Below are 16,972 nucleotides of genomic sequence, written 5' to 3'. Positions count from 1 at the left end.
CGGGAAACTATTATGCATGCTCTGATCCTTTGTCCCTTTGCTAGCAGAGTCTGGTTCATTTCCGACTTTAACATTAACACTCATTTTTTTTCAAAACAAGTCTTTCATTGATTGACTGATTTTCTGGTTAACTGATCCCCAATCTAAACTTCCTGATGAGGACCAAAGTTTGTTTATGGCTATCCTACGGTCTCTTTGGACCAGTAGAAACAATTTTATCTTCCAAAACATTTCTGAAAACCATATTGCTGTCCTATCTAGAGCCATAGCTATGCTCCTCACTAGGAAAACTTCTTTGCCTGTCTATATTACTATTTCTGTCAGTATCTGTGATAAATGGATGCCCCCCCCTCATTTGGATGGATTAAATTCAATACTAATGGTGCCTTTGATGACTTTTCTGGAGCAAATGGTGCAGGGTATGTGATGCGGGACTTCTCAAGAAAAGCAACCTTTTGTGCTTACATAGTCTTTGAGGTACATTCTGCTGAAGAAGCTGAAGAAAGAGCCATCTGGGCAGTACTGAAAAAAGCCTTGGATCAACAGTTTACTCATATCATCATAGAGAGTGATGCGAAATCCCTTATTAACCAATTTTCAGCAGGAAATTTTGAAGGGAATTCACATACCGATGCTATCTTTAAGGACATCCAGCTCTTTTCGTCTAAATTAGTTACTTGTATTTTTAGTTTTCAACCTCGTTATTGTAACTCTGTAGCTCATGAGCTAGCTCTGTGGGCTAAACAAAATAATTATACCATGTACTGGTATACCCCTCCTATTTGGCTTCTACCAATAGTTGAGGAGGACCATTAGCCTTTTTGAAGGCCTTTGCTTATAAAAAAAATGATATAATTTCCTTCGCTTATAAATATCAATAGACGAAGACTATCCAAAACGGTAAAGAACGAAGTTTTTTATAAGAGAAATTAGTAAGACAATTTAATCCAAAATAATATTTTAGATAATACCTGAGTTTTTTACATGGCAGAATTGGCTTCCTCCTCCGCCCTAGCGGAGAAATTACTCCATTATAAAACGTAAAGAAAAATAATAAAAGTAAAACTCTTAAACTCAATTACTGCTCTTGTTCCCTAAAAAATGAACTCCCTTTCCATATACTCCCACCACTTTATATAGCTTTCAAAGGAAACCACATTCCTTTTTTTATTCCCACTACCACATCATCATCCAATGAAAATATGCCACATGTTGATAATAAAATAAAATCTTTCGGTCAAAATGCGGCATGTGTCAAATATTACTATCAATATCTTAATTATTATTTCCAACCATAAAGAATAATATTTTATTCCAAATCTTCATATATTCCATTACTCCACATTCATAAAGAAATATTTTCTTCATTAAACAATATCTTCAAATATCATAATTAATATCTTGCACTTGGCACAATAATTATTCATGTTTTCGTTTGGGCCTAGCCTGTTAAATCACTTCATTCCTCTAACAGAATTCCGCATTTTAGCCCATCAAGCTTTCTTTCCTAAAAACTGCAAAAATAACCCAACTTATCAAATATATATAAAATGGAGAACTGATAAATATAAATTTGAGTAGTATATATGTAAGAATTAAGCGCTTATCACTTGTCCAAAGTCGAGTTGAGAACCCAAGAAAATTGAAGCATGCATTTGGGGGAGAATGGTTTTCGCGGTTGGAATTTGTTTCTGGAAAACACTATTCAACAGTTGCAGATCAAGGCATGGTACATATTCATCAACCACTATTGTCTGAAATCTCTAATGGTACTGAGGGGAGGGTAATGCCATGAATCAGGAAGTTTGCACTATGACCGTTGAAAGGGCCTAGGATTATGTCTTCATTGTGTGATCTACACGGTTTGCGCCAAGCATGGATCTTCATGCATTCTGAACAGAGCTACATCTTGAAGTGTGATAAAAATTCTTCCCACGCTGTAAAAACTTCATGGTTGTTTGTAATTCTTTATATGCATCGGAAAATTTCCTCCCCATTGACGAAGTGGCGGTCGTTGAGATGACGAAATAGAGATATCTTCATCAAACTCTGACCACCAACCCCATTTTACGATTTTCAAAACCTTTGAAAGGATATTGATAATATGCATCAGGTTGTGACGCTGATTATAAGGGAGGAGGAGAATTCTGTGTTGAAACAGACCTCGTCCCTGACATGCTGATGATGAAGGACATGTAACTGAATAACTGCTCGAAAGAACATGATAACAGTTATGATGTAATTCGAAAAAACCATCATTACGAAAATATGAAAGGAGGGAACTCGGGAGATCGAGCGCAAGAAGAAGAGAAACATAGAAAAAAGATTGATCATACAAAACCATATTCCCTCTCATTTTCCTTGAAAATTGCTAGAGCACCTCTTCTTATTTATTTTTTATTTTTTTGTGATTTATAACCGGTGTTCTTTCGTTGTTTTTCTTTTTCTGTTTATCCATTCTATACCTACCAGTTAAAGGAAAAAAATCAAAATCACTTGACATGTTAAGTTTGTCTTACATTGTTTTTCTATTAACTAGTTAATCCAACTTACAACTAATATAATTAAAACTAATTAATCAAGGTTAATTTACGCATTACGAAAATTATTTGGATAGGGGAGTCTTCAAATTACTTCATACTGTTTTTGGTACTTTTGTGTATTCCTGAGTTTGTGGGGGTATCCTCCAAATGTGGGCTCTTAACTAACTCATAAGTTGCTTCCAGAAATTTCACAATTACTATCTATTTATAAAATAAACTCTTCCATTTTACTTAAAATAAATTTCATAGTTATTGGATTCTTGCGAAGAATAAAAAACGTGTATCCAGATATTGCAATAACTGGATGATTAGTCAAATGAGGATAGACAACTGACAAACACTAAGATGCAATCACATTTGGGGCAGATACCAAGAGTTCCAGAGCTAAAATAAGTATTTACCAGAGATACATATTTTGAGGGATGAATTTAACATTAGAATCTGATACACCGTTAAACTTATATAATTAAACACAGTTTTCTAGGTATGAAATCAAATCTATGTTTAGGAGGTCGATGTCGCAATTACAAAGTCCAAAAGATAAGCATTATCTTCATAAATCAATATACCAATATAAAAGCACTTATCACTTATTGATATATTATTCCTTGACACTTTGATCACAATATGATTTTCAAGTCTATTATACTAGAGTTTCACATATATAACTTCGCATGTTATGTTTTCAATCAGAAATGACTTGAAAGTAAACTATATAGAAATGGAAACAAGTCAAGTCATGTATTACTAACCTCCAGTGGAAGTATGATGTTATCGTCGTTGTCGATATGTCTACGGAATCTTCAGGTCTTCAGAGTAATGCTTGTATGTCTCGACATTTCTAGACTTTCTAGTTAAGCTAACGAAGTTGACTCTAGTAATCTAATCAAGCGACTTATGAGTTTTGATACTAAAATATGACAACCAACCTTGACATACCAAAGGTTGGTGGATTCAACCAAATAGTGCTCTAACAATCTCCCCCTTTGTCAATTTTAGTGACAAAAAGTGTCTGGAATTGTTAATGCTTGTTTTGCATTAGGGAAGAACATTCCCTAAAAGGACATTGTGATGAAAATTATTCGATCTTTACCAGCAAAATATGAGTCTAAGAAACATGCCATTATGGAAGGAAATAACCTTCAAACTCTTTCCAGAAAGGATATCGCATTCAAGGCACTGAAAAACACTAAAACTCTTACAAGTGAAAGTGTTAACAACTCTGTGGACAATATTGTTGATCCTGATTTTTCAGATGAAGATCTTGATCATTCAGTTTTACTGATTACAAGACAGTTGGCCTCCAACATCAGCTAATCCACGTAATCGTATTTTTTTCAAAAACAGAGACTTTTATGAAACTGATGATGAGGATATTCCACAGTACTTCAAGTGTAAAAGGTTTGGTCACTTTTCTAATGAGTGTCCAAATCGTAAGAAATACACTGGCAACAAGAGTCTTGCTGCAACACTTGATGAAACATCTGATCATTATGACTTCAAAGAGGATGATGGATCAAGTGTAACACTTGTTAGAGCATTTCTCGGTCGAACTCACAAGTGTTGCTATATTAAGCTTGCTGTCAAATTTAACTGTCAAAACTATATCTTGATTTCTAGTCTACAATTAGTTAAGTATCGTTCTAGGATGGAAGTAGTTGAGAAACGAACCATCCATCATTTGCGTTCTACCGTTTTAAGGCGAAGATTAACCGAAGATTTTGGAGAACTTCATCAACAGAATGTAAGTGAAGAATGAAACACATATTTCTCAAGTTATGTTCACCTTTCTATCCTTGAGAGGATTGTCGCATAACTAATTAGACTAGCTTGATAGACAAGAATTTCGAGTTGAGAACAAATTATTTTAGTTTACGAATTTCTCGAAATATAATGACTAAGCTTAATGAACACTTGTTCATACTTGATCAATTTCGGTGCAGAACAATCTATTGTTCGGAACCAAATCATAATTCAAGTTTATCATTTGAAAATAGTCTAGAATTGTGATATGTGTCATTTATGTTATTCAGGAATGTTTTGAATTGATTTAGAGAAATATAGAATTACTATATTTGGAATATGTCTGAAGCCGTACTACATGTATTCGTACACGTGGCGGAGTAGCTATATATCGACTTGCAGATTGGTGTGATACGCATACTCGTATGCACATCATGAGAAAATATGTTTGTTTCGTGATCCGGATAGGTATATATATTCGTATACAAACCATTTTTGAACTGTGGTAAGGGAATCGAGTTTAAGTATCCAAACCGGTATGCGAACCAATACAGTTCTATGTTCTAGAACCAATTTAGTACCCAAAATGGTACGCAAACTGAAAAGGTTCTGAAAAATTGGGGGTCTAACAATCTCACCCAATATTTCGCTTAGCAATCTGTATGGACTAACTCCAATATACTTTCAAGAGAATCAACTAGACAGTCAGACTCAATCTTAAGAAAAGTATATCAAGGAGTTATATCTCAATTTCTCGATTCAATACTTACTCAAGCAAATAGCATTATGCGAGTCTAATTGAATACAAGAGAAATTAACTTGAACGGTACCAAAGACCAATGTTCAAGGATCAATCAATTTAAATCAACAACCAAAGGTCGGATTTACCAATTGATCGATTCATTGCACAACCTGTGATATTTAAATTGTATGACAAAATATAATGCGGAAAAAAAATAACACAGAAACCAGAAATTTTGTTAACGAGGAAATCGCGAATGCATAAAAACCCCGGGACCTAGTCCAGATTGAACACACATTATATTCAGCCGCTACAAACACTAGCCTACTACAAACTAACTTCGGTCTGGACTGTAGTGGAACCCCAATCAATCTCACACTGATCCAAGGTGCAGTTGCGCTCCTTACGTCTCTAATCCCAGCAGGATACTACGTACTTGATTCCCTTAGCTGATCTCACCCACAACTAAGAGTTGCTACGACCCAAAGTCGAAGATTTTAATAAAAAAATTTGTATTACACAGAAAAGTCTACAGTAATAGATAAATCTGTTTTTCACAGAAATACCTACGAGTTTTGTTCCGTCTTTTGTAAATCAAGGTGAACATGAACCAATTGATATACCGGACTTATATTCCCGAAGAACAGCCTAGAAATATCAATCACCTCAAAATAATCTTAATCGACTAGAAGCGAAACAAGATATTATGGAATCACAAACGATGAAACTAAGATGTTTGTAACTACTTTTCTATCTTGCCTATCGGAGAAATTAATCTCGAGTCAATTTTACAATTGTACTGAATACGATAGAAACAGCAAGATCGGATCACGCAACTACAGAGAAATAGTTGGGTGTTGATAGGTGTCTAAACACCTAATTTTATATCTAGTATTTATACTTTCTTTGCCAGTTCTCTTGTAAAAATATGTATCTTATGTTTTATTTTGAGTCTTATAGGTGTTTTGGAGTCATCTTGAGCAAAAGGGAGAGAAACCAAGCACTTTGAGCAAGGGGCGGAATTTGTTCATTTTTATAGGCGAGCGATACCCAGAGCCCAGTCAAAGATAAGGAACAACAATTTGGAGTCTAGTGAGAGTTACTAAAAGCACCCATGGGTGTTAATAGTCGTCCCATACTACTAGACCTAGCTAGGTCGAACTCTTTTGTTTCATACAACATTTCTTCTTAAGCTGCAAATGGCAATTACTGCTGGAGAGTCGAATCAGAGGAAGAGCAAGTTTTGATGATGTTCAGGTGATCATTTGAGCCGAATTGATACTGCTAATGCCAGGGAAGAGTTGGTTTTAGTTTGAATTAGAGAATCAAAGAAAGAAGATATGAAATCACTACCAACATTTATCATCAGGTTAGCGTTTTGCTGTGTTTGAGTTGAATAGAGAAATTAAGAGGTTGGGTTTGTGTTAATTCGTAAAAACAGTGAAGAAGTGGTGAACTGCTGCCGGAAATTTCAATCGGGAATGAACTAATTCATAGTTAGGGTTTGAAGAGAAGATGGTGATTGTCTGCTTCATCAAATCGAGTACCAAATGAAGAACTGCCCTCTATTTGGAGTCTGTTGTTGTTGGATTGAGCTCCAAATATGGATCTGTAGCTGCTGCTGGTACTTAAATGGGTTTACTGAGATGAAGTATGGTGTTAATTGCGTTGTTGGCTGAGATGCTGATTATATGATGTTGCTGCGATGGGATATTGAAGTTGAGAGTTGATGGAGTTGCGGCTGCAGTGGAGAGGAATCTGTGTTGGATGAAATGAAGCAGGAGTTGATGTTTCACACTGGTTTTGAGTGATACAAATAAGAAATATGGATGCTGCTGCTTGTGGTGGTTAACAGTGAAGAAGATTTGGCAGTGATAAGTAGTTAGTAGATGGAATGAAGGGTTAAGCTGCAAACATTGGGAAAAACATGGATGCAGTGATCTTGGCTGAGGAGAATATGGGTTGCTGATGTTGATGTTGCAGCTTAGAAATGGCATCAAGGGTATTTAAGCTGAGATGCAGTGAACACAGCCTTGGTGTTGTGTTGTAGCTGTTGCCGTTGTTCTAAGCAACAGGTGGTGGTGTTGTATGGCCTGGGCTGATTTGCTTGCACTAGTTATGATGCAGTGGATATGGTCAGGTGGACTGGTTAGTATTGCAGAGTTGTGAAGCTACAGAATTGCAGTTGGCCATGTAAAGCCAACAAGGAGTTGAACTAACAGGAGTTGCAGGTAGTGATAGAGTGGGATTGTGAGGGTGATACTGAGATTGCAAGTGAGCTGAGATACAGATGTGTTGATAATGGAATTGAAAATGAAGAACTTGCGGATTAAGATTGTGGTTATATGCAAGGGGATGAAAGTGGTAAACTGCAGTGGATTCTGATGTCATGAGCTTATGGTTGTGCTCGTCTGCCGAAAAGAATGATTGCAGTCAATGAAGTTTGTTGTCCAGAGGAGAGTTTGTGTTGTGACTGCAGGAATGGGCTGCAATGTGTGAGATGTTGATGCAATGGCTAGGAAGGCAGTTGGTGGTGATAATTGAAGTGGTGCAGAGAAGCAACACGGAGCCTGAGTCTGTATGATGATATGCGTTGTTTAAAGAGGTAAATGAATGGAAACTTAGATGGAGAAAGATATAACAATTTGAACTGAAGAGAAGATGTTGTAATTAGCTATTTCAGAACTTGGCGAGAATTGGCTGAAGAATGGTGATCTCTATTAAGGCCATGGGATATGAACTGAGGAAGCAAAGAGTCGCAGGTAGTGTTGTAATGGTTCTGGTGAAGAGGTGGACTGGAAACTGACCCGCGGAAGAATGATGCAACAACAAAGGAGGAGTTGTTGCCGATGGAACTGGTGGTCAATAACTGAAATGAGTTGGTGGTTGTGCTGCTATAATGAAGGGAAGTTGGTACTGGTGATTACAACAGAAGATGGCTTAAACTGAAAACAGATGGTGGCACTAATGTGCTAATTATTGGTGTTGCTGTGAAGATGGCGAAATTGATATGAGCTGATTTGAACAGAGTTATTGGGAGCAGGAGATACTGGTGCCGGAATGAGTTGTTTTTACAGTCGAGCTTTGCTTCAGTTGGCCGTGGTTATGGAGAGCATTGAGTGGGCTGGAGTTCCTTGTCAGTTCTGCAAGACTGACAATCTTAACAAGTTACTGGGCTTATGGGCTTTGTAAGGCCTGAGTAGTAGTTGTGCGGATGGGGATGTGATATGGCCGAGATTTGGAAAACTCAGTTTGGGGGTATAAAAGAAAAATCTTCTCTACACAAAAGGGAGTCTATTATCTCTTCTTCTACTTTTATTTTAGGGTTTAGTAACATGATAGGTTTTCTTTTTCTTCTTGTTATGAACTCCATTCACATGAGTTAATTTTATTTTGGTTAAGGAATAATTTGGATTTCCAAACATGTGTTGTGTTCAATAAATTAGTTTTGTCTCCATACTTATCGTTTATGATTTACTGATGATATAGTTATATGATTTGAATGCTTGTTTGGTCAAGTCTAGAATCGATTGAGTCTGTTTTCATCTCTATTGCTAGATTAAGATTTATTATACGCAAAAGTGATAGATTCCTGATTATAAGTAGCATAATTGTGATTATTGCTTGTAGTGATAAATCCTAGTAGTCACAAGTGAGTCATAACCTTTGTTAAATCGGATTAGTGCTTTTACACGTTCGGTTTCTTTGATTGACCTGATTTCAAAGAACTTAATGCATCTAGGGAATTAAACTCGATTAGTGCTTTTACACGTTAGGTTGTTCTCTTAGATAAAACTCATACTCGCATCTTTTAATGTGTTTGTTGATGACAATAGTAGATTTGCGGGATATACTTGCGATCAAGGTATCCTAGGACCTTTGATAAAAGTTGAGATTAAAATATCAATTCTAGTTATTGTGTCGAAAACATGTTTGTGATTGAAGACGAAAACCTTAACCAATATCTTCACATTTTGATTTGTGTGCTTTATTTATTTACTTGCTTTTAGTTTAATTTCCTTTACATAAAAATCAGAAAACCCCCCTTGTTCTATTTAGGAAACCGAAACATTTTGACAACCAAGACCTCTCTGTGGGAACGATCCTTTCTTGCCCTTGATTCATTATATATTTTGAGTAGTAAGAAAGTGTAATCATTTTTGACGCCTACGATAGCGATCAAATTTTGGTGTCGTTACCGGGGAGACAGCGGTTGTCACTAGTTTTTGGTTTCTTATTTTTGTTTTTAGTTTTGTTTCTTCTTTTTGTTTTCTTATTTTCTGATTTTGACATAGTTTTGAGAACTCTTTTTTCAGGTACCAATTTCTATGGACGGAGCATATTGGAACAATGGGTACGGTTATCAACCTCAACAACATTATGACAACTATCACCCTTATGGGGAATACAATCAAAACCAATCCTTTGGTTATGGTCAATATTTCACGTACCCTTTGAGTTATTCTCATACATACCAACCTTCTTATGGTAGGTATGTAAGTGAGAAACCACAAGGAGGGGAGACTAGTTGTACTCCTATTCATATTTCTTCGAGTTTGGTAGATGAGATGCAACAATGTATGGTGGGCATGGAGTCAGTTTGTAGACAACCAAGCACGGAACCAATTTCGTCAACCGAATATGCTAATAGTATGTTTGTCCCAATTTCTGATCGTATTTATGATCATTCACCCATTCAAAGGAAAGATAATTAGCCTATCAATATTGAAGTAAGTGATTCTACTTTTTCCTTGTCGAATGAGCTTTACCAACAATGGAACACTATTTTCAAAATTTGGATGGATCACTCCAAGAGCTTCAAAAAGGTGTTTCCATTTTAAGACAAGGCATAGAAAAATACAAAGAGGACATGCAAAATTATGCGAAAGACCAATCTTTGGGAAGTGGTAGCCAATCTTATGTCAACTATGATAGTGACGATGACTATGAAAGTACAACGCTTGAACCAATTTATGGTGACATCCCCGAGGAGTGTACAATGGAGTCTTTTTGCGGTCAAGGTGAAGATGAAAAGGAATATGATGAAACTAGTGCAGCTTACTCAAGCATTGATCTTAATAATGATCAAGAACCTATTCAAAAGGTAGATCTTGAGGATGATGCAATGCGTGTTCTTAAAAAGTTCCTTATGGAGAGACTTGAATCCGCAGTAGCATATGTGCCTTATAACAAAGAAGAGTGTGTTGAGAATGAAACCGATATGACCAATATTGTGGAAGACCCAATTGAGCTTGCAAATGATTGTAATGATGATGTTTATGTCGAGACTTTGGTTAAGGAAGAAACGGACGAAGAATGGTTGCAAGGTTTGATAGAGGATCATAATATAAAAGAGGTGAATAACTCACTTGAGTTTTTCAAGGATGAAGAGGATTCCGTAATACAAGAGATTGTGCAAGGTTTGTCTAACCCTTTGCATATTTTTTCTTATCATTTATCTCTTATTGGTTTAAATGTATGTGCTTCGAAAACATTGTTGAATGACTTTGTTTCTCGATATCCGCCATCGGAAACATTTGATTCTCATGCTATGCCGATTTGTGAACAAGAAACCATGAAAGTTCCCGAATTCTATATTTTATATCCACTTCCAAGTTTGGACAAGAATAAGTGTGGGGGAAAATTTTATCGGTTAATAGCTTCGTTTCTGTTTTATATTATTAATATGTGTGCGAAGCTAGTGTTTGCAAAACAGGTTCTATGGAAGGATCCTCAACTTTTCAGGTTAATGGTGTATGGGGAATCGGTCTTGCAAGTCGGGATGACGACTTTAAACCAAGCGCTAAATGGGAGGCAACTCACTGGTTTTGTGTATCTATCTCTATCTTTTTATTTCTCAAGTCTTTTATCTTTATTTTCTTATTTTGGATATTTGCATATCAAAACTCCAACTTTTAGAAATTTTTGAACAATTTAGAATAAACACTAGCCTTTCTAAGTAGATGGAATTTTTTCTTGACAATGAGGTATATATGTTGGCTGAGTTGGGATTAGATGCCAACTAAATAGCTTGTTTAGTGTTTATCCTCTATTTTTCAGAAATAGCTATAAGTTGGAATATCAGTTTTTTTATCATGCATTTTATTTTATTATTGTGTATATATATCATGTTATGAATTTCACATCTTTAATTTTACTTTGGATGACTTAATTTACATTGAGGACAATGTAAAGTTTAAGTGTGGAGGAGTATTTTCGCATATAGAGTTTTTATCCTTGTTAGTTTTTCCCTTTTATGAAAAAAAAAAATGCTTTATACACTCCGAAACATAGAAATATGTGCCTTTAGGATGACACTATCAATCTAAATGGATGGAACCATCTTGGCTGCGGGAGTTGAGGAATCCGTTAACTACAAGGGACAGAATTATTCAAGTGTTAGAAATAATATGAAAGTTGTTACCATATCTCGGAATATCACCATATCACTTTCTGTTTTTATTTTTACAAAATTTATGTTATATCTATGTGATTTGGTGGGTCACTAACATCGAATTGTTATTGCTGCTAGGATGAAATAGTGTGATAAGTTACTACAAAAAAAAAAAAAAAAAAGACCGATCAATTGACCAAACGGAATAAGATTGACACTTGGATAGCAATATGTGTGTGTTCTCCTTGTCTCCGTCGCCTAAGCAAGCGTGGAGTGCAGGATCCAAGGAAATTACCATGTAATCTGCTGACAAGAATCATGCGCTTGGATTTCAAAAAAAAAAAATCCAATCATGTTGTCGATTTGAAAAAAAATTGAAAAAAGAAAAGAAAAAGAAAGAAAAAAAGTATTATTATTGTTCAATAAAATCGACTTCTGGTTCCCTTATATATGCTAGTTGAGTTGATCTAGAATTAAGATTGTCGACCGCTGGTTCCCTTGTATATGCCAGCTGTTGATATTAGAATTCAGACCAGTATCTCAATCCAATAGGATTCATCTTGGCGGCGACCTTCAGACAGATATGGGAAACACCGTTCACTTAGTCAACATTCGCAAACATCTACTTCTATATTCATCTTCTTAATCTTTTCATGTGTGATTGTGGTTATTCAGATTCCGAGTATTGTGGTTTGTTCAACTTTCTAAGTAGAGCTTAATTTACATATATATTAATTTGGATTCGCATCAAGGTACCTCCTCTAATAGCCATTTTGGATTTGTTCAGAGATTTATCACAGGTAGATGGAGTTGAAAATATAGGTTTTGTAGGTAGACCTCTTGTAAACCTTCACGAGACTATAACTCGTCCACTAGGGACACCTAGGGGTTCAAAGGCATGTTATTCATGCTAAGAGTAACCGTATCCTCGATGAGACGGAGTTATATGTATGTTTTAGAATTATTTTATTTGATTTGCTCGAGGACTAGCAAAGTCTAAGTGTGGGGGAATTTGATAGGTGTCTAAAACACCTAATTTTATATCTAGTATTTATACTTTCTTTGCGTGTTCTCTTGTAAAATATGTATCTTATGTTTGATTTTGAGTCTCATAGGTGTTTTGGAGTCATTTTGAGCAGAAGGGAGAGAAACCAATCACTTTTAGCAAGGGGCGGAATTTGTTCATTTTTATAGGCGAGCGATACCCGGAGCCCAGTCAAAGATAAGGGACAACTCTTTGGAGTTTAGTGAGAGTAACTAAAAGCACCCATGGGTGTTAATAGCCGTCCCATACTACTAGACCTAGCTAGGTCGAACTCCTTTGTTTCAGACAACATTTCTTCTTAAGCTGCAAATGGCAAATACTGCTGGAGAGTCGAATCAAAGGAAGAGAAAGTTTTGATGATGTTCAGGTGAGGATTTGAGCCGAATTGATACTGCTAATGCCAGGGAAGAGTTGGTTTTAGTTTGAATTAGAGAATCAAAGAAAGAAGATATGAAATCACTACCAACATTTATCATCAGGTTAGGGTTTTGCTGTGTTTGAGTTGAATAGAGAAATTAAGAGGTTGGGTTTGTGTTAATTCGTAAAAACAGTGAAGAAGTGGTGAACTGCTGCCGGAAATTGCAATCGGGAATGAACTAATTCAGAGTTAGGGTTTGAAGAGAATATGGTGATTGTCTGCTTCATCAAATCGAGTACCAAATGAAGAACTGCCCTTTAATTGGAGTCTGTTGTTGTTGGATTGAGCTCCAAATATGGATCTGTAGCTGCTGCTGGTGCTTAAATGGGTTTACTGAGATGAAGTATGGTGGTAATTGCGTTGTTGGCTGAGATGTTGATTATATGCTGTTGCTGCGATGGGATATTGAAGTTGAGAGCTGATGGAGTCGCGGCTGCAGTGGAGAGGAATCTGTGTTGGCTGAAATGAAGCAGGAGTTGATGTTTCACACTGGTTTTGAGTGATACAAATAAGAAATATGGATGCTGCTGCTTGTGGTGGTTAACAGTGAAGAAGATTTGGCAGTGATAAGCAGTTAGAAGATGGAATGAAGGGTTAAGCTGCAAACATTGGGAAAAACATGAATGCAGTGATCTTGGATGAGGAGAATATGGGTTACTGATGTTGATGTTGCAGCTGAGAAATGGCATCAAGGGTATTGAAGCTGAGATGCAGTGAACACAGCCTTGGTGTTGTGTTGTAGTTGTTGCCGTTGTTCTAAGCAACATGTGGTAGTGTTGTATGGCCTGAGCTGAGTTGCTTGCACTAGTTACGATGCAGTGGAGATGGTCAGGTGGACTGGTTAGTATTGCAGAGTTGTGAAGCTACAGAATTGCAGTTGGCCATGTAAAGCCAACAAGGAGTTGAACTAACAGGAGTTGCAGGCAGTTACAGAATGGGATTGTGAGGGTGATACTGAGATTGCAAGTGAGCTGAGCTACAGATGTGTTCATAATGGAATTGAAAATGAAGAACTTGCGGATTGAGATTGTGGTTATATGCAAGGGAATGAAAGTGGTAAACTGCAGTGGAGTCTGATGCCATGAGCTTATGGTTGTGCTCGTCTGCCGAAAAGAATGATTGCAGTCAATGAAGTTTGTTGTCCAGAGGAGAGTTTGTGTTGTGACTGCAGGAATAGGCTGCAATGTGTGAGCTATTGATGCAATGGCTAGGCAGGCAGTTGGTGGTGATAATTGAAGTGGTGCAGAGAAGCAACACGGAGCCTGAGTCTGGATGATGATATGCGTTGTTTAAAGAGGTAACTGAATGAAAACTGAGATGGAGAAAGAGATAACAAATTGAACTGAAGAGAAGATGATGTAATTAGCTATTTCGGAACTTGGCGAGAATTGTCTGAAGAATGGTGATCTCTATTAAGGCCATGGGATATAAATTGAGGCAGCAAAGAGTCGCAGGTGGTGCTGTAATGGTTCTGGTGAAGAGGTGGACTGGAAACTGACCTGCGGCAGAATGATGCAACAACAAAGGAGGAGCTGTTTCCGATGGAACTGGTGGTCAAGAACTAAAATGAGTTGGTGGTTGTGCTGCTATAATAAAGGGAAGTTGGTACTGGTGATTACAACAGAAGATGGCTTAAACTGAGAACAGATGGTGGCACTAATGTGCTAATTATTGGTGTTGCTGTGAAGATAGCGAAATTGATATGAGCTGAGTTGAACAGAGTTATTGGGAGCAGGAGATACTGGTGCCTGAATGAGTTGTTTTTACAGTCGAGCCTTGCTTCAGTTGGCCGTGGTTATGGAGAGCATTGAATAGGCTGGAGTTCCTTGTCAGTTCTGCAAGACTGACAATCTTAACAAGTTACTGGGCTTATGGGCTTTGTAAGGCCTGAGTAGTAGTTGTGCGGATGGGGATATGATACGGCCGGGATTTGGAAAACTCAGCTTGGGGGTATAAAAGAGAACCCTTCTCTACACAAAAGGGAATCTATTATCTCTTCTTCCACTTTTATTTTAGGGTTTAGAAACATGATGGATTTTTTTTTCCTTCTTGTTATAAACTCCATTCACATGAGTTAATTTTATTTTGGTTAAGGAATAAGTTGGATTTCCAAACATGTGTTGTGTTCAATTAATTAGTTTTGTCTCCATAGTTATTGTTTATGATTCACTATTGATAATGTTATATGATTTGAATGCTTGTTTGATCGAGTCCAGAATCGATTGAGTCTGTTTCATCTTTACTGCTAGATTAGGATTTGTTATACGCAAAAGTGATAAATTCCTGATTACAAGTAGCATAATTGTGAGTATTGGTTGTAGTGATGCATCCTAGTAATCACAAGTGAGTCATAACCTTTGTGAAATCGGATTACTGCTTTTACACGTTCGATTGCTTTGATTGGCCTGATCTCAAAGAACTTAATGCATCTAGGGAATTAAACTTGATTAGTGCTTTTACACGTTAGGTTGTTCTCTAAGATTGAATTCATATTCGCATCTTTTAATGTGTTTGTTGATGACAAGAGGAGATTTGCGGGATATACTTGCGATCAAGGTATCTTAGGGCCTTTGATAAAAGAGAAATTAAATATCAATTCTAGTTATTGTTAAAAAGCATGTTTGTGAATGAATATGAATTCTTAACCAATATTTGCTTTGTTTGATTTGCTTGTTTATTTCTTTGTTTTGTTTTTATTTTATTTTATTTTATTTTATTTTATTTCATAACCTTTGAACAGAGTTATTGGGAGCAGGAGATACTGGTGCCTGAATGAGTTGTTTTTACAGTCGAGCCTTGCTTCAGTTGGCCGTGGTTATGGAGAGCATTGAATAGGCTGGAGTTCCTTGTCAGTTCTGCAAGACTGACAATCTTAACAAGTTACTGGGCTTATGGGCTTTGTAAGGCCTGAGTAGTAGTTGTGCGGATGGGGATATGATACGGCCGGGATTTGGAAAACTCAGCTTGGGGGTATAAAAGAGAACCCTTCTCTACACAAAAGGGAATCTATTATCTCTTCTTCTACTTTTATTTTAGGGTTTAGAAACATGATGGATTTTTTTTTCCTTCTTGTTATAAACTCCATTCACATGAGTTAATTTTATTTTGGTTAAGGAATAAGTTGGATTTCCAAACATGTGTTGTGTTCAATTAATTAGTCTTGTCTCCATAGTTATTGTTTATGATTCACTATTGATAATGTTATATGATTTGAATGCTTGTTTGATCGAGTCCAGAATCGATTGAGTCTGTTTCATCTTTACTGCTAGATTAGGATTTGTTATACGCAAAAGTGATAAATTCCTGATTACAAGTAGCATAATTGTGAGTATTGGTTGTAGTGATGCATCCTAGTAATCACAAGTGAGTCATAACCTTTGTGAAATCGGATTACTGCTTTTACACGTTAGATTGCTTTGATTGGCCTGATCTCAAAGAACTTAATGCATCTAGGGAATTAAACTTGATTAGTGCTTTTACACGTTAGGTTGTTCTCTAAGATAGAATTCATATTCGCATCTTATAATGTGTTTGTTGATGACAAGAGGAGATTTGCGGGATATACTTGCGATCAAGGTATCCTAAGGCCTTTGATAAAAGAGAGATTAAATATCAATTCTAGTTATTGTTAAAAAGCATGTTTGTGAATGAATATGAATTCTTAACCAATATTTGCTCTGTTTGATTTGCTTGTTTATTTCTTTGTTTTTATTTTATTTTAGATATAAAAATCAGAACCCCCCCCCCCCCCCCCCCCCCCCCCCCCCCCCCCCCCACCCCCCCCCCCCCCCCCCCCCCCCCCCCCCCCCTCATTGGTATTTGTAGAAAACCGAAAACAATTTGGCAACCTTAGTCCTCTCTGTGGGAACGATCCTTTCTTGATCTTGCTATATTATATATTTTGAGTAGTGAGAAAGTGTAATTTATTTTTGACGCATACGACAGCGATCAGGTGTGGCTTCACAATCCCAATGAAGTCTTCAAGTCGTTAACCTACAGGGTCTCGATAGAAACCTAAGGTTAAAGGAGAATCGACTCTAGCTTATATAACTAGTATCACACAGGAGGTGTGGGGATTAGGTTTCCC

General features: G+C 36.8%; 1 protein-coding gene across 1 annotated transcript; it reads left to right on the top strand.

The window, feature by feature from the left end:
* Positions 1–336: 336 nt before the first annotated feature.
* On the top strand, positions 337–816 carry LOC113273042. The gene has a single exon (XM_026522812.1). The coding sequence runs from the start codon at positions 337–339 to the stop codon at positions 814–816; it is 480 nt and encodes a 159-aa protein (XP_026378597.1).
* The last annotated feature ends 16,156 nt before the right edge of the window (positions 817–16,972 follow it).

Source organism: Papaver somniferum, chromosome 4 (assembly GCF_003573695.1).
Source record: "Papaver somniferum cultivar HN1 chromosome 4, ASM357369v1, whole genome shotgun sequence".
NCBI lineage: Eukaryota > Viridiplantae > Streptophyta > Magnoliopsida > Ranunculales > Papaveraceae > Papaver > Papaver somniferum.
Note: the sequence above shows the minus strand (reverse complement) of the source record. Positions and strands in the feature narration are given on the sequence as shown.